Source organism: Balaenoptera borealis (genome assembly GCF_965194805.1).
Source record: "Balaenoptera borealis genome assembly, chromosome: 14".
Classification (NCBI taxonomy): Eukaryota; Metazoa; Chordata; class Mammalia; order Artiodactyla; family Balaenopteridae; genus Balaenoptera; species Balaenoptera borealis.
This window is the reverse complement of record NC_138875.1, coordinates 3,743,161-3,768,335: the sequence shown is the minus strand read 5'-3', so window position 1 is coordinate 3,768,335 and position 25,175 is coordinate 3,743,161. Positions and strand designations below refer to the sequence as shown.

General features: G+C 37.8%; 1 protein-coding gene across 5 annotated transcripts in view; it reads left to right on the top strand.

Annotated features, from left to right (window-relative positions):
* ZNF407 (zinc finger protein 407) overlaps positions 1 to 25,175 on the top strand; it is a 517,289-nt gene that overhangs the window by 240,298 nt on the left and 251,816 nt on the right. For all 5 annotated transcript variants that reach the window (XM_082353374.1, XM_082353375.1, XM_082353372.1 and 2 more), the window contains exon 7: positions 5,194 to 5,314. In XM_082353374.1, the coding sequence (XP_082209500.1) occupies positions 5,194 to 5,314 (121 nt within the window). The remainder of the gene's footprint in view (positions 1 to 5,193; positions 5,315 to 25,175) is intronic.

Sequence of the window (25,175 nt, the reverse complement as noted above, 5' to 3'; positions counted from 1 at the left end):
CTTAGTAAGTGTGTACACCTCCTCACGTAGCACTTATCTCATTTCATGCAGTTAACAAATATTAGGAAACTGAAATTCTTGTTTAGCATTTTTAAGATTTTCTTTCAAATTTTACAATCTAGAAGTTATTTATATATCGATTTATATTTCTATATATTGAGACTAACAAACAAGAGCTACTTCTGTATTTCTGAAGTGTATTTTCCTGAAGAAATTACCTGAAATTTCCTGAAGAAATGATCGTTTCTGGATAAAAAAGAGATACCGATGAACATATTCAAACAATAGTATTGAACATGTAACAGAATTGAGTTACAAATTAACTGTTATGCACAGATTGAATAAACTGTAGTCTGTGTAAATTGACACAGAGTTCTTTTCCATCAAGAGCCCAGACATGCTTGAGCTTTCCTTTACTTAGTGGTTGTAGCTTAGTATGTAGCATACTTTGGTAGCATTATATTTTTTCTCTGTCAGCCTATAGATTTTTCACAATTTCTTAAGACTACATAGTTTAATCTGTTGTGTTGTCAAGTTAAGCATGAAATGACAATTGATAGTTTATTGCAATACAATGTCAGCTTGACATGAACTTCAAATTATTAGAGTTATAGAGAATCTAAATGACATTATTCTTTAAAAGTGTTTTTTTTTAAGTTTAAATTGTGTCACATAAAAATGCCATAAAAGTTTAAATGAAATAAGATTGATACATTTACCATGTTTTTTAAATGTTTATGTTAAACCTTCTCACCAAGAAAATTAACCTTGAGGAGCTTGGATGACCTTTTACCACTGACTCAGACAATGACTCCATAATGTTACCCCTCTAGATTCCTGCCAGATCCATGAAAAATGGATAGATTAACGATGTCTACCAAGGCTAATAGAATAAACCAGTTAGCAGTGAGTCTGATGCCAACATACTTTCAAACACTTCGTTTGAATGGAATAAGGAGACGTCAGAATATATTTGTGAATTTGCTTAACAAAAAAAAATCTTTAAATTGTTTGACCCCTTAGATTCATGATATTAAAAGTGGAAGATTCAAGCTACCTAATTTGAAGTCTTAGTATATAGTTTCAATAGTCATGTCAGTATTGTATTGGCATAAACATTTCCAGATAGATCAAGGGAGCAGAATAGACTCATGCATATATTTGTCCATTGTTTTTGACCAAGGAACAACTTTTAGAGATAGATTTAACAGAGGATGTGCAAAACCTCTTCATTGGAAACTTTAAAATATTGCCAAGAGAAATTAAAGAAGACCTAAATAGAGCGATATCCCATGTTCATGGATTGGAAGACTCAATGTTCTTAAGATTTTATTTCCTCTCACATTGATCATTTCAAATCCCTCAAGCTTTTTTTTTTTAAAGAAATTGACAAGCTGATTTTAAAATTCATATAGAAATGCAACAGTGAAATATCAAACAACTTTGAGAAAGACGAACAAACTTGACTTATATAACCTGACTTCATGACTTATTAGAAAGCTTCAATAATCAAGTCATTCTGGTGTTTTCATCAAGGTAAACAAATACATCAGTGGAATGGAATAGAGATTACAAAACAACCCACACCTACATGGTCAACTGAGCTTTGACAGAAGAGCAAAGACAGTTAATCTTTTCAATACATAATGCTGGAACAATTGGCTATCCATATGCAATCAAAATAAACTTTGATCCATATATCATGTCATATACAAAAATGAACTCAATCTAAATATAAAACTTAAAACTATATAAATTCTAAAAGAAAATTTAGGGGAAAAATCTTTGTGATCATGGATTATCAAAGATTTCTTAGATACCAGCACATCAAAAGCCTGATTCATAAATGAAAAGAATCATAACTTGAAAAATTATAAATGGAGAACTTGAAAACTTTGTAAATTATTAGCTTTTCTTCAAAAGACACTGTGAAGAGAATGAAAAGACAAACCACAGACTGGAAAGAATATGTATATATCATAACTCTTATAAAGGATTTGTATCTGTAATATATAAAGTGCTCTCAGAACACAGTTTTAGGAAACCAACCAACTAAAAAAGGGTCAAAATATTTGAACAGGTACTTCACCAAAGAATATAAATGCATGACACATAAGCACATGAAACTGTCCTCAAATCATCATTAGAGAAATTCAGGTTTAAAGCACTAAGCACACTGAATGTTGGTGATGATTTGGAGCAATGGGAACTCTGAAGCACAACTAGTAGGAACATAAAATGGTCAAACCACTTTGGAAAACAGTTTGGCAGTTTCTTACAAAGTGACGTATCTACCTACCATATCAGTGGATACACGTGACATTCACGTAATGAATACTACTCTACAACTCGGCAGTAAAAATAAAGTATTTACACCTGGAGCAACGGGAGTGACGCACAAAATAAAGCTGAGAGAAAGAGGCCAGACAGAAGAGAAGTACATACTGCATGTTTCCATGTGTGTACATTTCTAGAAAGTACTAACTAATACATAGCGACCGAAAGCAATGAACGTTTGCTTGGGGATGGAACGAGCAGAAGAAAGACAGGGCACAGGGACACCTCTGTGGTGGTGCTTATGTTCGTTACTTTGATTGTGGTGAGAGCTCCGTTCTGCCTCCTGTGTCAGGTCTAGACAGGTGATGTCAAGTCACTGAAGCAATTAATAATGAGTGTTTTCATCCAGGTGAGTGCTTCCCTTTGTGTTTCTGTTTTCCATGTGAACTATTCTTTGACATCGGTGTACAGTTAAGATACTCTTAATTGAATTTAATGAGCAATTCAGTCTTTATAATGAATGAGGAAGTTTTCAGATATGCTTGTGTATGAAGGTTTATATGTTTCTATGACATAGAATATTCCTGTGTCAAATGTGAAGAGATTGCGCGATTTTATTTTAACTCTATGCAATTCGAAGATCATGTCTTATCCCTCAAATAAAAGCAAAACCTGCCATCATCGTGAAAGTTATTTTTTTGTATAAGTCAGTTCAGTACAACTGAGCTGTCTATAGCAATTTAAGTGACCTGACCAGCGGTTTAGAAACTGAGAACAAAGAGTTATTTAGGCTGACCCAGGGTGACCACTTGGTTGGGGTGTAGTATATGGGAAATGGCTAAAAGAGACAAAAACCCCTCTCAACTCCAAGATTTTTACTCTGCTTTGTATATGATCTTCTTTTTACAAGAATAAGTCAAATGTTCCCTGGTAGGATCTGTTAAATGATACCTCTATGTCAAGTTCACTAACTTTGCGAAACCATTAATTATTTTATGTATGTTATAGGTTTTTACTTTGTTATTGGTCATGAGCTCTTGATGAGAACCATTTGTGTGCTGCTTCTTTTATCTTTGTGAGAGTAGTTTGCAGTTTCCAGTGTTTAGGCAGTCCTGTCCCCATAATGGTGAAGCACTGGTTATTGGGCACCCTCCTAAGTATCTTACCTATGCCTTGTCTGCTTTAATCCTCACAATTATCTCCATGTTTGGTGTATTATCATCCTGATCTTGTTCAGAGGTTTACCAGGTAGGGAGTGAAATATGGCAAAACCTGGATTGGGATTGAAGTCCTTTTGGCTTCTTCTAACTGCTGCCCTGGGCTGCAATGACAGATAAAATGCCATCAGATGAGATGTGTATGCATTCAGTAAATATTACTGCAGTTATGGGCAAGGCCATATAAACAGGCTTAGAGAATGTAGGACAAATTTCTAAACGTTCTGATTTTCAGGGCAGACATAGTTTTGTTGCTAGCTGAATAGATGTAATTTTAAACCAAGATATTTCATCCCTCATTTTCTATATGTTAGTATACTTATAAAACTATTACGAAAACATGGGAAATAAGTAACAAGTGGAGTTACATATGTAAAATTAATCCATCCTATGTGTAAAATTTCTCAGGAAAAATGTCTCTTGGCAAGAGTATTTCTGTATGTCACAACTGTGTTTTGAGGAAGAGGTGTGAGGCTTTCTCTAGTTCACAGGTAATGTGAGCTGTACACGTATCATTTTAAGTTGCCTGGTAACTATATTAAAAAAAGGAAAAAGTAATAGGTGAAGTTATTTTTTATAAATAGATAATTCAAACAAATACATACAAATTATTATCGTTTCAACATGAAGTCAGTATAACATTATTACCAATATTTTATTCTCCCCCCCACCCCCAGGACTTTGAAATTTGGTGTGTATTTTGCACTTCCAGCACATCTCAATACAGAGGCCAAATATTTTATCTGTAATTCATGATCTGTATTTAGGTTTGATAAAATTCACATGTCAAAAAGTAGATTCTCATTTCCAAGCTGTTCTAGACTTAAACATTTTTTCAACAGGTGAATTCAGTATCAGTTTTTAAATTTACATCAATTAAAATTAAATCACCCCATCTCAGGTGCTCACCCGCCAGTGCAGCTAGTGGAGTTAAAAACCAGTCAGACCTGATATCTTTGAGTTTGTGTGTGAAGGAGAGAAAGGTATTGATCGGAGGGCCGTGAGTCCTGGGCAGGTCCTTGAACCAGCACAGGGTTGAGCTGTATGTGCAGAGATCAGGTGTATCTACACAGGGGAGATGGAACTTACAGGGCTGTTAAATATTATTTCAAATGTTTCTTTGAGGCCTCTTTACCTTTTACTCAACTTAGTGAATTATCATTTCTCTTTACTTCTGACACTTTTTAAATTGGTGTCAAGTTATCGCTTGGTTTTATTTTTTTCCTTCATATTTAACTTCAAGATTTTAATAAACTTTACACTGTGTATTCAAAGTATATCTTTGTTACATACTTTTCGATGGTTTTAACCTCACTGAGATTTTTATAATGGCCCTAATCTAACAGAGTTTGTTAAATGACTCAAAATACAGTGCTAAACCAAAGCTGATATTTATGTTTTTATCTGGATGAGTGCTTCACTGTGTGTTTCTATTTAGATTAGATAATTTAGAATCCTGTTTGTATAAGTTACATGTGAACTGCATAATGTATATCTTGCTTCTGTTCTCATAGAGAAATAAAAATCAATGGTATCTTCTAACTTTCTCACTCTGTGAATAAATATTCAAATATCCTAAGTATGTGTAGTCTTAAAATTTCATGGAAATGAGTGTCTTTTTAATTGTTAATAACAGATTAAGCCCTTCATTTCCAATATTTGTAATTATTCATCTACAACTCTTCTTGATATATTTCAGGAGAAAAACCTTTTAAATGTGATGAGTGTAACTTTGCCTCCACGACCCAATCTCATCTGACGCGGCATAAGCGGGTACACACAGGAGAGAAGCCCTACAGGTGCCCCTGGTGTGACTACAGGTAACGATCCATTATGAAGCAAGTGGAATCAAGTGGGTCATCATGGTGGGTGAAAATCCTGTTAAACTCACCATAAACGAATTGTGTTTTTGATTAACGTGAATTAGCATGATTTAAAGCATGATTCATATATTAGGAGTGGGAGTTCATTACACCACCTAATTTTGGTGACTGTTTTTAAAAATGTAAAATACTTTTCCATTTTTTACAATCTTAACATTTAGGTTTTTTGTTTTTTGTTTTTTTGGCTGTGTTGGGTCTTCATTGCTTCACGCGGGCTTTCTCTAGTTGTGGAGAGCAGGGGCTACTCTTCGTTGTGGTGCGTGTGCTTCTCATTGCGGTGGCTTCTCTTGTTGCGGAGAACGGGCTCTAGGCGTGCGGGTTTCAGTAGTTGCAGCACGTGGGCTCAGTAGTTGTGGCGCATGGGCTTAGTTGCTCCAAGGCATGTGGGGTCTTCCCGGACCAGGGCTCAAACCTGTGTCCCCTGCATTGGCAGGCGGATTCTTAACCACTGCGCCACCAGGGAAGTCCCACATTTAGGTTTTATAATCCATTGGTACACCTGACTTTCAAGTGATCCAATTAATCAGTTATTCAACGCATATGGCATCTCATCTACTATGAGTGAGGCACTCATTTAGACAATGAAGATAATGTAAGAAGTGCTTCCTGCCTTTAAGGATATTGTAGCATAATGGGTGACTTGTAATGGTAATGTTAGTAAATATTTGTAGTACATATATCAGTGGTATTTAAAAACACCAGGGGAGTGCAGAGAGAAGGAACAAGATCAGTCCTGCTAGAGGAGAAAGCCTGCCAGCCATGGCTTAAAAGATGGGTAGCTTTCAGTCACGTGTGTGTTCTGTGAGGATGCGGGGAGGTGATGGTACAGCGTGGCATTTCTGTGCAGAGAGCATGTTGGAGGTCATGAGTGCTCCGTCCGCTCGCGGAGGCCACAGCGGCTAAGTGACATCTGCCAGGTTGCAGAGTGACTTCACGGAGGCCGCAAAGCACAGGGGCAGAGAAGCAGGAGTGGTGAATGATCCTGTTTTACTCTGTGACAAGGTCCGCGTATCCCGGGCCCGGTGGAAAATGAAAGGCGGCTGTAGGTTGCGGCTCAATCACGCTCTGTGGGGGGCCTGTGAGCATTGAGTTCAGAGCTCACTGTGGTCTGTGAGACACCATGGGATGCGCGGGCAGCTGAGGGGCATCTTCTTAGGGCCTTGATCAGCCCAGCTGCGGGGCTGAAGGTCTCATGGGCCCTGTTGTGCGTGAAGATGTGGAAACGCTGAGGGTAGTTCTTCAGTGCAGCCTGCCGTCGTTACATATCAGAATATGTACCTTAAACCTGAAGCCTTCATTAAGAAATACATTGTTGTGTTCCTGTGGATATAGCCTGTGCGTTCCGTAAATATATTGCCATAATCTCTATTATTATCCTCATTATTGCATTAAGTTTTATGTTGAAGGTCATCTAATGGTACAGACATATTACGGGTATATTTCATTCATCAATTATTCATTCATTCCACATTTTCTCAGTTCTGTCTTTGCCTAACACTAGATTGGTGTTTCTTTGAGATTTAATAAAATGGTGATCCAATTAGAGGTAGACATAGAAATTCTAAGGAGCTGATAATACGAATTCTTTAAAAGACAAACGTTATTGAATGCTCTTTTTCCTTATTAGAGGTCATACTGTAGTTGCCTTCCCTGCAAAACACAGGGAAACAATTAGAAATTTATAAAAATTTCCCTTAATTATCACTCTTAGCTGTTAGGATTATATCCTTTCAGTCTGTACTTTATGCCTGTTTTGAATCATTGTTTTTTTTGGCGGTTTCTTTCATTATAAATTTTATTTTTCACACTTAACAAATTGTATAACCACCTTATGTCATTAATCCTGTGTAACTGTGGTTTTCAAACTATAATTTTTAAGTCGTAGAACTGTTACTTCAAACAAGATCTTGTACAGACCCCATGGATAAAATAGGTAAAAGTGGTATCTAACAGTTACAGATTTCAGAGTTACAGTCTGTAAGTCACTTATTATAACACTAACGAACATCATGTAAGACTGTTTGACAAGCAAAAAGTTTTCAAATGGGGGGAGTTCTTGCTAACAGTTGCTGTTGGATTAGCCGTGGTGTCCAGTTTACGGCTTTGCAGAGCGCGCTCGGCAGGGGCGGGTCGTCGGGAGCTCAGGCCCTTGAGGCTCGCTCACTGCAGCTGTTCAGCCTCTTCCTCATTGACGGAAGACAAGTGCTTTGGGTACGAACTTCAGGAACACTGCTGACGTACGGTGGGGAACACACTAGATCGCTTATCCAGAGCCTGGCTGTGCACATCAGCCCTTGTTCTCACTCTCATCTCAGGTTAGGACTTCAGATAGTTGTAGGTTTTACTTGACCTGACAAACCTCAAGATACTGTTCAGTGAGGTAATGCAAGAGTTTCAGTGCCTTGAAGGTCTTTAGTGTCTGAAAATTATAATACATGCCATGATGGATTTTTTTTTTTTTTTTTTTTTTTTTTTTTTACAGTTTTTGAAGTTGTTTAAAAAAACAAACCCAAAATCAATTGTTAGATAATTACTGAAATACCTTGGAGTTTCAAAAGGCCTAGTTTGAAAATCACTCTTTTCTTCAATATAATTTTAATACTTGCATGGCCTCAAGTTAGATTGATAAACAATAATAACTTTATTAAATTTTTAGACATTTATGCCATTTTCAGGTTTTTACTCCAAAAATACTTTTACCCAAATCTCTGTGTATGTCCATGATTTTTTTGGAAGAAATTCATAGAAGTATGACTTAAGGCTATTAATAGTACTACTACAAAGATTGGGATGTGAATTTTGTTTGGCTGATCAGTACTGTATTTTGGTACACTCAAGTCTGTGTATGCATGAACATATTTCTAAGTATTTCAGGTTTTCTGGGCTTGAAATTGTATTATACTTCTGCGAAGGTCGAGGTCGTGTTACTTGTCCCCTATCCAAGTTATCACCTTGAAGTAGCATCACGTCCGTTGAGCAGTGCGTTGGATCCAGCTGGATCCCGTCCCTATCAGACCTCTGTGAGGCACTGTCGTGAAAAGGAGCTGGTGTTTTCTAAGACTGTTGTCACTCTCCTATGAATTAATACCCAGGATGTTTACATCTAGTGATCGCTATCAAATTTCCTGTTGAAATGCTTAAAGTCCTTGATAAAAGGGTGATTTTATCTTTATTTAAGCCTTTTTAATAATTTGAATATTATTGAAAGTAATTAGTTTGAACACTTTCTGTTCACGGGACAGTTTTATCATTCTGTGTATATACAAGGTTGGGTTTGCTTTTACTAATGAACAAAAGACAAGTTAACTTGACCAGGAGTATGAAAAACTTCAAAATATAGGAACACTCCTAAAGTTAGTGACTATGAATGAAATGTAGAATTTTCAATGGATACCTTCGTTTTCTTGTTGAGGAGAATAAGATTTTGAAATGAGCAGATAGTTAAGTTCATAAAGATTGTTTTGGTTGCATAGCATGGGAAGAACAGAATGCTTACGATATCTACCTTACAACAACAAAGTGTCTTCTTTCACAAGATAAAGAAATTGGAGTCGGTATGATTTCTGCAGAATAAAAGTATGTATAAGATGATCACGTATTTCCTGAGAAGATATGGTCGTATTTGTCTTATCTGTATCTTTCCATAATATTTTATTGCTTAAAATATTTAAATACTTTTTTCATATTTAGATTTTTGTCTGCTTAATATAAATAGATAAACATTATTCCTGTAGAATATTCCTATTGTTGTCATTATTAACACATATTTGCAGGTAAATTACCATCATTAGAAACTGAAGTATTATTTAAATTGCATTTGAAAATATACTTTTCATTTTATAAATTGAACATTAGTGGAGAAATTTTAGTAGTTATAATTATTCATGAAAAATGTGAATATAGATTTGTTTACAAAAGAATTTTATAATTGGTCTTTTGAACCTGGGGCTATATTTCAAGTTTGCATTATTAATTTAGGCAGTGACATCTCATTCTGTTTAGATGTAAACGTGTACCCTTTTCCTAAGCTTTTACTGTCTAAGATATCCAAAATTCTAATCCATTATAGATCAGTATATTCCATCATTGCTCCAAAACTTTTTCACTATTAATTAGTATTCATTATAATTTCGAAGCATAAATTTAGATTCATAGCACGCTGTCCTACCATATTATTTATGCAGCAAATTCTTTAGATTTTTTTCTACCTTAACATGGAAACAATCTAACATTTTTCTATACTTTTATTTTTTTGTTATGTTTTAATTGTCACTTCTCTGTTAAGGAGAGAAATAGAAAAAACTTTAATATGTTATAGTAAGTACCCTTTCTAATAATGTAAATCCTTATTTCTCCATGGATTTTATTAATATCAAGCTGCACTCTGTTCCACTGATGACACTGGCTTTCACATGAGATTAGATGACTTGCACTAAAGTTGGCTGTAATTGGGCTTTCTTTTACGTGAAACTCACCTTCTCATTGGCTTCCATTTTTTAAGGTTAATAAATGCATATTAAACAGTAAACCACTGATAAGTCATGAAAAGTAACACAAAATTCTACTTGCAGTATTAAAAATATTAAGGATAATCTTATATGACACTTTAAATGACATTTAGTAAATCAAAGAAAACTGAAATTCAGGCCAAAGTCTGCAGTTTGATCATTTATATATTGCGTCCCTAGTATTGATCTTGTAAGACTGAGATTTTTGCTCAACTGCATAATTGCCTTAGTACTGCCAATGTTACACACACTCTTTTAAAAAGTTGTTTTTACTGTTCTACTTTTCATTTTATTCACTATTTTTTTTTATTATTTGAAATTATAACTCTAGTTAGAAATATGACATATCATACAGCTGAGGAATAAAATTTATAAATCCTGCCTCATATTAAAGATTTACCCCCATTGTTTTGCTTAACTTGGAAATACACTCTGATTCTTTTCCTTACTTGATGGTTTACTTAGCTCTTGGCCAGTGTATTCCATAGAATCATTAATGCACTAGGTTTTGATCTCAAGAAGAGTTTTCATTCCTTTTAAATGAGGGGAGGCTAAGAATATTTGATTTACCCTTTGACCCAAGTAGTGGAGTCTCAACAAAAAATGTACTTTTTGTGATATTCCCCAACGTCTCTTTTATTACTCTTCTAAATATTTTGTTTAGTATTTCTTATAATCAAATGTGGTAAGTTTTTACACATGTGACTAGACTAGGTAAAATTTAGTGTTTGTCACAAGACTTTGAAATATGTGTGTGTGTGTGTATCCTAGAAAATTTTTGTCAAAAAATACTTTTAATTTAATTGAATTCTGTCTTAACTTTACATGATGCTGGAAGCATTTTTAGGATAGTTTTAAGATGTAATGATAACAAAATTATAATAAATCTTTATTTCCCTTTAAAGTTTGTATTAATTTCTCAAATACCTATTTCTATAAAGTGTCTCAGTTACGAAAACTTTTTCAGGTCTTAGAGAATAGTATGCCTTTTTACATAATTTTGCTGTATAAACATTTTATGTTTATCAGGCTTTACTGAATAATAAGGCACTAAGGCCTCAGTATATGATGGGATCATTGTTCTGTCTTCCATTGTTTCATCAGCATCCTGACTTGGGGACTGACTCTGCGGGGGATAATTTCCTCCCTGTGGATGATCTCCCCTGAGGGTTCCCGTTTCCCTTTGGCTTCCTGTGCAGGTTCACAGGTTGTAGCAGGAGAAGCAATAGATGGATCAAACTTGGGTTCGCCCTGAATAATAACAAGTAGAAAAAATAAATTTTGTCTTTGTAGCAGAACATCATATATACTGAGAGAGAAGTGAAATTATACATACCAAAATGAACAGCACACATTTCTTTTTCTGAAGAATCAAAGGTAGCATTTATTTCTTTTGGGTGATTTTGAAGTTCTTGAAGAGTAATGACACTACATCAAAATAATCAAATGAAAATGTCTAATTTTAATTTATATTTGAAGCAGTTTGATTGATGCCACAAGCCTAGTTAAATCAGAACGAAATTTAAATTCAAAACTTTTTGTCAGTGAAGTAAGCCAGACAGAGAAAGCCTAATATTGCATGATATCACTTATGTGTGGAATCTTAAAAAAGCGAAAACAACAACAAAAACAACAACAAAACGGTCAAACTCATAGAAACAGAGAGCAGAAAAGTAGTTGCCAGGGAGTGGGGGAAACAGGGAGAGGTTGGTAAAAGGATACAAACTTTCAGTTGTAAGATGAATAAGGTCTGAAGAGCTAATGTACTACATGGTGACTATCATTGATGAACTGTTTTGAATACTTGAAATTAGCTAAGAGAGTAGAACTTAAATATTCTCACCCAAAAATAAACAAATAAAACGTACCAGTCAACATTATTTCATTAATATCAAGTCTGTTGGTTATCTTTTTATGTTCTACTCGATTTTAACTTCTAATCCAGTTAATGGAATAAAAAGCAGATGTCCTAGGCTGAAAGGTTAGTTTGAAAGCCTCGAAGCCCAGTTACTTTGCAAACTTTTCTTGGGATAATGATGATTGCAGGGCTTTGCTCCGTTTGTGGTCAGTTTCCTCTGGGAGGCGGATGTGTCTGTTGAACTATGGTTGTAGTACTTGTCCTGGTCGATGGCCCCTTCCTGCTTGCTACCCTCACACAGTTCAGCGAGCCACAGGTAGGTGTCAGTATCGTGGCTGGTTTGTGGAACCGTGTTTGGTCATTGGCTGCATAAATATTGCTTAAGAAGATTCTTCTAGCAGGTGTCAAGATGGTACTTTATGGGGTTGTACTGTCTTTCACGTGGAGTAGATGTTTCTGGTAAGTTTCCATGGGATCTTTTGAGGGGTTCCCTAACAAAAAACATAATTGTATTTTCAGGTTTTTCTATCCAATTATGAAAGTTGTACTGTATGTAAGTGTATATTTTATTCCTAACGTTTATGTTTCAGCAGAAATTGAATTCTTTCTGAACAAATATCTCCTAATTTTCTCTGATCATTTTATTAGTGAATTTCAAAAAAAAAAACTCAGTAATTCTAATTGTGGTTTTGATTTAGTTTTGTATTTTCTATAACGTATATGTCTAATGTTATGTTTATTTGTAGCATATTTTACTCACACTTTTCTTCTCTGCCCTGAGACACCCAAGCACATAGAGTTTTAAAAATTTTTGTTTAAGCCTATGTGCTAATATAGTACAGTATTTATGTCAGACCTTTAGTTACTGTTGGTAAATTTTCATCTAACTAAACTTGGTTAAGTAAAAAAAAAAAAAAATCTGTAGACTTGGAAAACAAATAGATTCCATAGCATTAAAAATTATAAATTGGCTCATATGTCTTTAAAAGGGAGAAAAATCTAAAATAATTTGTTTATGACTATAAGTAAATTGTTTGTTGATATAGCTGAAATTGTCATTGAGATCACAGATTAATTAAAAGAGCCGTTCTGAACACAAAGTGATCATACATTCCCTTTGCTATCTCTTAAAGTAGAATCTAGATAAACGTGTTTATTTAACCTGCTGTTGTTGAGTCCCAAATCCAGTCATTGTAAAAGGACCAGCACTATCTTTGGGGATGGTCTTTCTACAAGGAATTACTAGGGACAGTCCCTTGGGTGCTAGTTAGATATATCTGTATAGATTGTGGTAGAAAGAAAGGCCTTAGAGATGAAAAAAATAGAAAATTTTTTTGGGCAGTAGTCTCTTGCATAATAAGTTATTCCTCAGACACTAGAGCTATTATCACACAACAAAACACTTTACTACGTAACTATCTATATCTCCCAGCATTAGAGGCCCATACAGTGTGTAGCTTATTAGGAAAGCTCTGTAATCACCAGGATTATCTAGAACAACAGTCAGTGCAGCATCAGGCACACCCTTCTGGTCATGTGGTTGAACTTCACAAGGTCAGATGTGGGGTTGAGAGAAATAATAATACCTTTGAAGTGTATACAAGTTTGACCACCTGTCATTAGTTCAGTGAGAATGCTAAGATCTTAGTTATCTCATTTTGTTTTTGGATCCTTTGTTTCAGTATGTTCTGAAGTATTGCCTCTCTGGGGCCTGTAGAAAACTGGAAGAAGGAAGGAGAAGGAGAGAAAAACTTGGAATGTTTAGGTAGTGGGGACCCAGTGGGCTGTATGAGGCAGCTTCTCTATCAGTGTGCCTTCTAGACCTCAGACCCCTTCAGTGGAATAAGATGCTGCCTTCCTGGTAGCACCTGTGTTTGTTTTGGCTTTAGGTTAAGAATGTTTGTAAAAACAAGATTACATCTTTTCTCACTTTCACATCTTTATTTTCTTAGTTAAGGGAATGTAGCACAAAACCTTTGTGGGCTTTTTCCTGTTTATGAGAAGTACTGTGCTTGTGAGAAGTTGTATAACAAGAAGTACTCCCGAATATTTTCCTTTTTTGGAAAATGGTGTTCTGCCTTTCCTTCCTGCATAGTGAGCTGTACTTGAAATAAACCAGAATCTGTTATTCAGTAACATAATATGCATAATATGTAATGTGATACTTTTCCCTACAGGGAATTTTAACCTAATATTAACCTTCCTCTTACCCCTTAAACTTTAGTTCCTTACTCTTAATTCTTTTGGTTTGCATCTTGCTAAACAACCCTACTCTCTCATTTTGTATCTTTTATATCACTTGTGACACTGTTTGGGCATCTCTCACTATTTAAATTTTGAATCATGTTGATTAACTGAACTCGGTCATATCTTTCCTGATTGTTTTGGGTTTTTTTCATCTTAAATTACAACTTTTAAGAAATACATGACATGTCATAAAACAAATTAGAATTTTCCCATACAGAGAAAACGTGGTAAACTTTTAGTGCTTATGCTTAACTAAATCAGTTAATCTCTTGGATTGAATTATTTGAGTTAAAAAGTGGTTGACACTTGAATTTGAGAAATCAGTTTTGTTCTAAAAACCTCAGATAGCTTTAATTTTAATTAAAAGTAAGATTCTGTCCCACTTTCCACTCCCAAATTATATTTTTCATTTGATTTTAAGTTATCTTCTCATGTCAGCAAGCCTGGGTTGTAGGGCATATGGGATTATGTGGTGAAGGGGGGCAAGAAGTCCTGTGAGCAAGCCTGGGTTGTAGGGCATATGGGATTATGTGGTGAAGGGGGGCAAGAAGTCCTGTGAGCAAGCCTGGGTTGTAGGGCATATGGGATTGTGGTGAAGGGGGGCAAGAAGTCCTGTGAGCAAGCCTGGGTTGTAGGGCATATGGGATTGTGGTGAAGGGGGGTAAGAAGTCCTGTGAGCAAGCCTGGGTTATAGGGCATATGGGATTATGTGGTGATGGGGGGCAAGAAGTCCTGTGAGCAAGCCTGGGTTGTAGGGCATATGGGGTTGTGGTGAAGGGGGACAAGAAGTCCTGTGAGCAAGCCTGGGTTGTAGGGCATATGGGATTATGTGGTGATGGGGGGCAAGAAGTCCTGTGAGCAAGCCTGGGTTGTAGGGCATATGGGGTTGTGGTGAAGGGGGACAAGAAGTCCTGTGAGCAAGCCTGGGTTGTAGGGCATATGGGATTATGTGGTGAAGGGGGGCAAGAAGTCCGGTGGGCCATTTAGTCCATGCCAGGTAGTTTGAGTTTTACCCCAAAGGCAGTGCGTAGCCAGTGGAGAATTTTAAGGAGGGAACTGACATATTCATATTTTGCTTTGCAGTGATCACTGATGCAGTGCAAATGAAGAGGCAGAGAGGGACACAGCAGGAGTTGGGAGAGCATTTAAAGGACAATTGCAAAGGTGCAGGCAGAAATAAGTGACTAATCCTAAACTGACACAGTAGCCACGATGGATGTAGAGAGAGGCTGATTCCAGTGCTTGTTAGGAGGTAGAATGAATGAACACGGTGACCAAATGGATGAATTTGGGGACAGGGTGACAGAAAGATGCATGCCATCCTTTAGATGCCTAGGCTAGGGCTGCTGAGTGAGCGGCGGTGCCATTCACCAGGTCCTCACTCCCGGAGGAGAGATCCCTTTAGCAAAACGATGATGTGTGTGGGTTGGATGCGTTGACTTTGAAATGCCCATGGACATCTACATGGAAACGTGCCAGTAAATGTGTAGGTCAGTGCTGGTGTATGTCGAACTTAAAGCATTGATGCGATTGGCATTTCCCTTGGAAAATGTGGAAAACGGAAAAGCAGAGGGGCAAAGAGCAAGTGTCAAAGAGACTGAGAAGTAGCCTCCAGAAATGGAAGGGACCTCCGGGCAGCAGGCAGTCAGCACTCAGGGCAGGGCACCCACCTCAGCCACCCAGACAGCACGGGTTCTCTGGGGAAGCCCGGTCCTAGCCCAGGGGTAGGAGCAGAAAGCACGCCAGGGGTCGGAGGTGAAGACGTGGTGAGGATACTTGTTAGCTAGTCTTGAAAGGAGTGTCTTGAAGGCTGCTTCCTGAAAACGTCTGGGGAGTTGGGATAGCTGCATGCGCAGAGAGCTGGATGCACATTGTATTTGCGTGTTTGTTTTCATCTGTTTGCTGAAGATTGCTTTTAAAATTTTACTAAAATGCTTACAAGCGGAGGTGAAAGAGCCAGCTGAAATAATGAAGTTGAGCAGTGCCTTTACCTAAGGGCTCAGATGATGCATGTCAGGTAGGGTTTTGTGACGCATCAGGGGCGCTGATAACGATTTTGAAGAATCAGCAGTGCCTCCCTGTTCCCACCGTGGGACCTCTCGAGATGGAGAGCTGCAGCTTCAAACCTCTGAATCTTTACCCTCCCACAGTTTGGGAATACTGCGTAGCACCAACTTTTACCTTTGCTGTGTTCAAAGTTTTGAATCAGAGAACATAGAGACTGTGTGATGGGACTGTTCTGCCCTCCCTACATGGACATTCAAACAGTGGAACTTATTTGCTTTCTATGAGGAATTTACTTCCACAAAATATTGTATTACTTCAGCTGTTATACGTAATTCAAAAATTTGCTTGGCACTAGCAAACAATTCAGGGCAATCATTTAACAAACACTCATCTTAAATGTAATCTTTTAAAGTGTGACATCTTTTCTATGACTTATTCTAAACAATTTTTGCTAATGTCTTAGGGTTTTTCTAAGACCAGTAAATCTCATGGGCCCCTCTAGTGACATCATAAGCCAGTGGAAACTCACAGACGTTTATTGTGATGACACCTGACCCCCATATATATTTACATCCCTTGCTGTTTGTTTTACCTACCTTTCATTTGCGTGACTGCTTCCAAATAATTACAGGTATGGTATAACTCTTTTACCAATCACAGCTTTAATTATACTTCTTATGTCCATTTGTACTAAAACTTCTATTTCACTGTTTTAGATTGACCCCTGCCTTCTTCAAATTGCCATATTTCTAGAAACGTATACTCTACTGGAATGGTCCTACCAAGAGAAACGTTAATAATAAGGACCATGTGGGTATTGGAGTTCGTGTGTGTATAGTATGGAAAGAGAAAGCAAATATATCACTCCTTAGGGTGAGGTAGGGTACATGATTTGTTTTCATGACTTAAGGTATATTATAACTGCTGAGTGTTGGTGTCAGTTGTACTAAACCACTAAAAAGTGGAAATAAGTCATATATATTGCCCCACAGGTTGATGTATGCTTTTCTTTTGCATTCACTAGCATTTTGTATGGATTTCCTTTGATTCTCTTGGAATTTTTGCTGCTTTGTTTCATTATAAATTATGGTTACCACAAGACGGTATGGCTGCCTCTCAGATTTTGGTTTTAGCTTGTTTCTCAACTTTAAAAATGAAAAGCACATTTCCCTTTGCAAATTGAGATAGTTCTGTACATCTCGTAACAAATTTTTGGCACCATTTCCATGAGTTCAAATAAAGGTAGTAGAAATACTCACCACAGCGCCCCTGAGGTAGGTTCATTTTAGCATTGGCTGCAAGGTGTTATTGAAATAGTTGGGGCAGCTTCCTTTCTCTCTCTGCTAACACAGCTGTCTTAAGGAAGAAGGCTCTCAAAGACGCCACCTAGGAATGGCAGTGAATAAGTGTGTCATTGGAAATGTACCCTCAGACTCAAGGAGCTATGTGCCTGGGAAATATATGGACGATATCAGCATATATATATATATATATATATATATAAATTAATTACATGTTCCTTCCAATTAATGATTTCTGTATGGCCTGTGAAAATGACGTTATGAATGTAATGATTACAGAATCCAAATCCTACCTCTTGTTATGTGTACTTGTTTTTAACTACACACGCACACACCCATATTACCTTCCTTGCATCCATTTTTAACACAACAATCTTCTAAAATGTTGTGGGTTCTGATGTAAAAGAGATTCAGAACAAGGCTCCAGTTTTATTTTTAAGGGTTTTCTTTTTTCTTTTTTAGTTTAAAACTGGAAGCTATGTCTGCCTTAGCTGTAAAAGCACAATCAAGGCACCATGATAAGTGAGTCGGTGCTGTAAAAGTAAAACGAATTTTGCCTTCACTCACATGAGCTATAGAAGGAGGAAGCTTTATTGTCCCTGGGAAAGTGATAAGGCAGAGTAATTGTATATTATACTGTCCTGGAACATCTGCCTGAAGACTGTTGGAGCAATTCATCCATCATGGACGATACAGCATGTTTTGTCTTTCTGCTTTAACCCGTCCCCACTGCTGGCCTGCGCGGAGGTTTTGATAGGGACTGCGCCTGGGCCGGGGCGCACATTAATCAGTCCCCTTGTTCAACACTCCAGCTGACATAATTACAACCTGCGCACAGCAGTTATTCAAGTCGAGTCCTTGTCACTCGTGGTGCGAAACTACACAGCTCCGATCCCGGAGGAGATTGCCTTATCGCACAGAACAAGGGCTCGCAGGAGTCGAAGAGAATAGAAATGGGAAAATGTCTTCCGGGAGTACTGTATATTCCTGTAAAATAAGACGTTTGAGAGGCTTACAGGGGACAAAGGGAAGCGTTGTGTGCAGTGACTGAAATGAACCAGTTATGATTGTTACACGGATTCCGTGGAGCATTTCTGTAAGAAAGGACGTAGATTATTAAATTCGATGGCCCCTCGTAATCAGTGATTCTCTTAAGTGTTTCTTCAAAAGTGATCACATAACTTTACAATTATAAAAGGTTTAAACGCTCCTTGATAGCACTCAATTTTACAAAATAAAGTATGCATTTTAAATCTACTGTAAGTATCCACTTACTTACCTCAGAGAGCTTGGTAAGGAATAAACTTAGAGCCAGAGAAAGAGCCTTTCAAGAGACTTTCAAAGACAGGGAAGTTCACTGTTTCCTGTGGCCAGAAAATAAACTTTCTGTCTTATTATTTGCCACACCTCCTCGCTCTAATCCTGGTGGCTTGCTGGCCAGGCTCCTCCAGTACACCAGGTGTGAGGGATGCGCTCTCCTTTCAGCCACTTGAGAAGTATTTTAAATTTTATGGCAGCCCCTCCCGTGCCCCTAATAGACCAAGGGAGTCTTTGGGCATGTAGTGAATTATTGTGATCAGGTCTGCATACCTCCCCAGTGAAGTGTGCTCTTACGCATGTGTGCAGAAGCTGTGGGTATTTTAAATCCAGCCTTTTAATTTTTTTTTGGTCTCTTTGACATTGTAAGATTGTCCCAAGTAAAATCAAGTGTGGCCCAGACTCTCAGAAATGTTGTGAAATGTATTTTTGGGTCAGTAAAAATTTTACTTATATAACCGTAAGTTTGAAAAGCTTTCAACTAGAAAAGCTACAGTAAACTAGTACATATATTTATATCTTCAATTGTAAAGCAGTATTACGTGTAGCTATTTCAAGCCAGAGCTCGGTAAGCGCACACCTGCGCGTAGTTCAGGCCCTGGTGAGCGTCTCTGTGCACCTCTCTGCCCTCCTTAGCCTCCCCTACAACTACGATTCCAGTGACTGCTTGGACTTAGCAGGAGGGGCAGGCTGCACTTGCCTGAACTTTGTTAAAGGTCCTTTTCTTCGGAAGGCCTCTCGTCCACGGGCCTTTCCTGGTTTCACAGCGTTTCACTTTGCTAAATTAGCTAGTTAACAGAAGAGGAGAGACTAACACTCTGTGCTGTAAGGACGTAGGTTTGTAGAAATGAAAAGCTGGAGTGGGGACTCTGTTTATTTCAAAGGTCCAGTATAAAAAGCGTGGCAAGATAACAGCGGAAAGGATCTCCACCAGCACTCGCCGCGGCTGCACAGAAAACGCGTGGGAGGAGGAGCGACGTGTACGGCTAACCTGGTGTTCTGGTTTCACCAGTCACTAACTTCAAGCGGCGTTGTTAGCTCAGCCTTGAAAAACGTTTCTGTGGTCACGTTAGTTTGAGAAACGCTTGCTGTATTGCACCGCCTTCCTCAGACGCATAATGAAGAGCATATTAAAGACTCACAGGATTCCTGCTGTAAAGAAAAATATATAGGGGCCTCCCTGATGGTCCAGTGGTAAAGAGCCTGCCTGCCAGTGCAGGGGACGCGGGTTGGATCCCTGGTCGGGGAACTAGTCTCCCACATGCCGTGGGACAACTAAACCCGTGTGCCCACGCGCCCTGGAGCCCGCGCGCCACAACTAGGGAGAGAAAACCTGCATGCCGCAATTGCAGAGAAGCCTGTGCGCTGCAGCGAAGACCCGACGCAGCCAAAAAAAAATAAAGAAAACAAATGAATATTAAAAAAAAAAAGATTCCAATGGTATTAAAAAAAAGAATTCCAAGTCAGTGATTAAAAAATATATATATATGTATATATGTATATATATATATATATATATATATATATATATATATATATTCAGTTACACAAAATTATATATACAATTTTGTGTAACTGAAATATGTGAAACGTTGGCCACCAAGGCCTTTTCCCTGAAGCCCTGTAGGCATTGTGCTGGACTAATTTGGATGCTGGAATATTTCTGTTTTGTTAAAGGATAGGCCACCATTAATGTCTGCTACGCGCTTTTACCTGAGAGAACGGGGATTTATTTTCTCATAAGCACGTAGGATACGGCATCTGGTAATTACTTAAACTTACTTATATAAGCTTATAGCTTGTCTTCATGGCAGATGAAAGTCTACTAGGTTGCACTTTTCTCAAAGCAAGTTACCTTCCTCTAGACTGAGAATATATATTCAGTATATTGAGAAGTGAACAGTTAATGAAATTGTAACTGTCTTTTCCTCTTTGGGCTAAAGAAGAACCAAGGAGAAGTCAAGGTTCTGTAGGGCTTGCACTGGCGGGTGGCCCTCCTCCCTGCATATGCCATGGAGGACAAGCCACGTCTGGCCACGTGTTTAAATCAATCTCCTGTTCTACAACCACACAAACTGTGTGAGTGGGACTATTCTTGAAGCGTTAAATGCTAACGAAATAATTTGGGTTTCTAACAGAGACAGAGCTTACTGTCGCTTCCTACTATTTCTTCCTTGTGAATCTCATTGTTCTCCAGCAGAGTGGAAGGTGGAACAGGTTGTTAAATTCAAAGCAGCTTATTCCTCTTACTGGTTGTAGAAACCAAAACGAGCAGGGATATGAATAGAGAAGGAATTTAAGTGGATGTAAATGTGGGAACATGAATGGTGCGGAACAGATGGGAAGTTCTACATACTCTTGGGAATAGAAGGAACGGTAGAGCAGTGTGCAAATCCTATCAAAGGCAGTGGCATATCCATAGGCAAGTGTGCAGTTGATCAGTGTTATTTGAAGTCAGTTGAAGTCAGTCAAGCATTTTGAATAGCGTGGAAACAAGATAATTTTAGGCCATTCTCAATTAAAGATGTCACTGAAGGGGGCGTGGCAGTCCTGTAAGTAGACAGGTGGAATTTTCAACCCTGTTTCAAAATTAAGTTTCATTTTATGCAGCATGGCCTTTTGTTATGGTTGTTGATGTACATGGCTCATCTCTCCTATCACATTGTATTCTCTTTGAGGATATAACCAAAATGATTCATTTTTATGTTTCTTTTAATGTAGTAGGCACTAAATAAATATTTGTTGAGTAAATTCATTTTGAAAATAATAAATCAATACCTACGAAAATAGACTTTTCTTGTAATTATAGACTTCCCATGGAAATCATAACGATAATTAGGCTTAAATTACTTCTGTTCTGAAAGACCTCCCAGTGGGTCTGAAAGGCTGGCCTTGCCCTGTGGCTTTTAGACCAGCACTCAGACCTACGGGTGAGCAGAGCCCACGCATGAGTCACGTGGGCCAGCACTGTGGCTGCCGTGTGGCGGCTTCTCCGTGAGCACGTGGTAGTGGTCGCTGCACTCGGGACGGGGCTGTGAATACCTGACAGCGACACAGCGGCAGAGCCCAGAACCTGGATCCTTCCAGCCCCTGGAGAGCAGTGGCTGGAGCACGGTCAGTCAGGCGACCGTCTTCATCCACTCCTGTGCGAACTCACGGGCTCCTTCTTCCTGTGAGACACTGTTCTGTGTTATCGTCAGATGACGCACATCCCCTTATATCACATAACAAATGTTAACATAACTATAGCTGAGAAATGGGGAGAAAAATTAATGTACATCAGTTTTTATTGTCACAGCGATTGATTTCAAAGAATTGGGATTTATGACGAGCAGGAAACAATGAGAAGTGACCTGATAGGAACTGTCCTATTTAATAGTTAGCCATCAGTTAGGAAAAAAGAAAAAGAAAATTCGTAGAATTTAGAACAGGGTGATCCAGAAATTGTCCAATTAAAATTTGATATTGCAGAAAATGTTCAGAAGATTGTGTTTTGTGCTTACTTCTGATTTCTATAAATTCTTTTTGCCTTAGAGTTTATAGAAATGGTGTATTTCATTACTTACAAAATTATCCAAAAAAAGAAACTGTGGATAATTTTGTAAGTAATGAAATATACTGCTATTTTTAAGTATCTATTTTACTTAGATGCCTATAAAACTTACTGTTATTGTATATTATTTTTACTATTTGAACTTTATCATTTGAAAAGTCAGTCTTACTATCCCGCCCCATTCCAGGTCCTCTTCACGCCCCGCTCTCCTGACGTAACCACTTGTGATCATTCATATTTTTGCCCTGGTAGAGATAACCTAAACACTTTGCTGATTCTCTGTTTCTTGGTTTATAGGCAGCGTCCGGTTGTTGTCATAGATCAGGAAGTTAGCTCATGCACGTGGTTTACCGCTACACCTCTCCTCTCTCCCCTATTTTTTTACTGTATTCATTTTGGTTTTCTAAGTGATTACCTTTACCACCTGACTTACCTTACTTAAATCTTTTACTTGATTCATCAAATTGAATTATGTCTATGTAAGCATGAGAATCTTTACACTTGATTTTCCTTTCTATTACCAACTTATGTCAGCTATACTGTTGTATTGTGTATGACATTTACATTCTGTATAATACTATCCAATCCAGTTGTTTTTAAACTGCATGTTTTGATTATATTTGCTTTACATGAGTAAAACTTAAAGATATTCTCATGAATAATCCAAGTGATCCAAAAATATACTGAGCAAACGTAGAAGTTCCCTCTGCCTTGGAAACCTTTCCATACATATAATTACCATCAATAGTTTGCTAGGCTTTCTTCTAATACCCATTTAATGCATTTGTGTATCTATATGAGTATATTGTATAGTTTTCAAAAGCTGAAAGGATTCTTATATGTATTTACCTGGGACTTGCTTTATTTTTTTTTTAACCTAACAGTGTGTCTTGGAAGTTTTTCCGTGGTAGTACATAAGGTGTACCTTATTTTGTTGAGTGGCTTTTGTCCAACAAATAGGGATGAAAGATGAGCTGCACCCACACACACCAGGGCTTCCTCCGTAGCACTTGAGGGAGATTCAGAGACAGGCGTGTCATCATTACTCCTCCCCTCAGCCTGTCTCTGTACCTGTCACACCTGTGGTTCTCTGGAGCCACACTCAGGGACGTTGCAGTGCCTGGCGTCAGACTGGGAAAGGCACCATGGGACTGGTCAGCTCCACGGCTTGGGGAGTCCACCCTGGATGGCGTGAGGTCAGGGCTGTGCGGGAGCAGTCGTGTGGCCTGGCCTGCCAGGTCGCTTGCCTTGTTCTGGCACCACGTGAACACTCACGGCTGGGGGTGCCCTTGCTTTTCCTGTGATCGGGCTGTGCCCGCCCTCCCAGCGTTCTACCAGCATGTAGTTGGCTTCCATGGAGCTCTGTAGGGGAGCGGCTCCTACTCTGGGAAGCAGGCTTGCAGGGTAACGCTTACCTCTCAGCAGCATGGAAATCCGTAGTGTGGGTCATTGTAAATTAACAGCTCATTTCCTTTGTAAGCAAACATCTAGTTTCACATTCTCCCCTAGTGTTTAGCCATAAATAATGGTTTAATGATTCTCCTTGTGGATAACTTCTAGAAATGAACTGCTAAGTCCAAGAGTATGTGTGTATTTTACTTTTGAAGGCTGTCATCAGACGTCTTCCCAAAGCCTTTGCTAACTGACACTTACCAGTGGCATTCGTTTCCCTTACCATTCATTAATGCTACCAGTCTTCTTAAATTTTGCCCTTCTGTTACCTTAGGCTTTAATTGGTATTTCCTTGGTTACTAGAGTCATTTAATGCTTACATAACCATTTGTAGATCTCCAGTTAGGAATTTCTTGCTTATGTTTTTTATCCAGTTTTTAAGATTTGTATCTTTTTTCTTATTAATCATAGGTACTCATTTTGTAGTCTGTATATTAATCATTTTATATATGTTTCATATATTTTGTCCATTTCTTTGCCCTGTCTTTTAACTTTATTTATGACTATTATGCTATATAGCAGTTTTAAGTTTTATGAAGTGTTTTTGCTACATCTTTTTATAGCATTTGTGTTCTGAATTTTATTCAGGAAAGCTCTTTCAAATCAAGATTATAAAAATATTTTCTTGTATTTTCTTCTAGCACGTTTATAATTTAGTGTCCTTAGGTTAATCTTAAAGTCCAAATGGCATTTATTTTTGCATGGTATAAGACCACAAGAGTCTAACTTATTCTTCCCCACGTGATAGGCAATTGACTGAACACCATTTGTTGTATAACCCATCATTTCCTCATTGATCTGAAATGACATCTTTATCCCTTGTATACATTGGTCTTTGTGTTCTTTGTCCTGATGATGTATTGCGTTCAACACTCCCAATGACATTCATCTGTTTGCTAAACATCGTTGATAAAATGTTCCATTTTAACCAGAGGAATATGAACTTCTTTATTCTTGTACCCTCTAACCAATTTTAAATTTAACCAGCACAACTGTTTAATAATCTAAAATTACCAGGCTCTTTCTTTATGGGTCCTTTCGTGAGAACATAAGTGGCAGAGGACTGTATCCTGGGCTGTGTTACATAAATTGTGGAAGAAGCCCTGAGCTGCTGTATTGGTTACTGCCTGCCACCTGCAGTGACTCACAGCTTTATTTTCTTCTCCCTTGGAGATTTCCCAGGCTTTCTTAGACTCAGTTTTTGCTCAGTGAATTTATAATTAAATACTACTGGTAAAAAAATGTGAAAACGTCTTAAATTTAGTTTACAAAAAGACTTCCTTTGGATTATTCTTTATTCATTTTGGATTACTCTTTTAAAGATACAGTAGAAGCCTCTTTCAACTGAACTTTTAGATAAATATGTACTATAATACACTTGTTCCAATGCAAACTTAACTACAGAGTAATTCTTTTCAAGGGTATTAGTTCAAAAAGTATATTCTGAACAGGCAGAAAAAGGAATCACATTTCTAAACATATATGCATGCATGCACTATATAACTGTTTGGGGAATCTATTTTTCAAACGAATTGAAATTGCCTTTCGTATACAG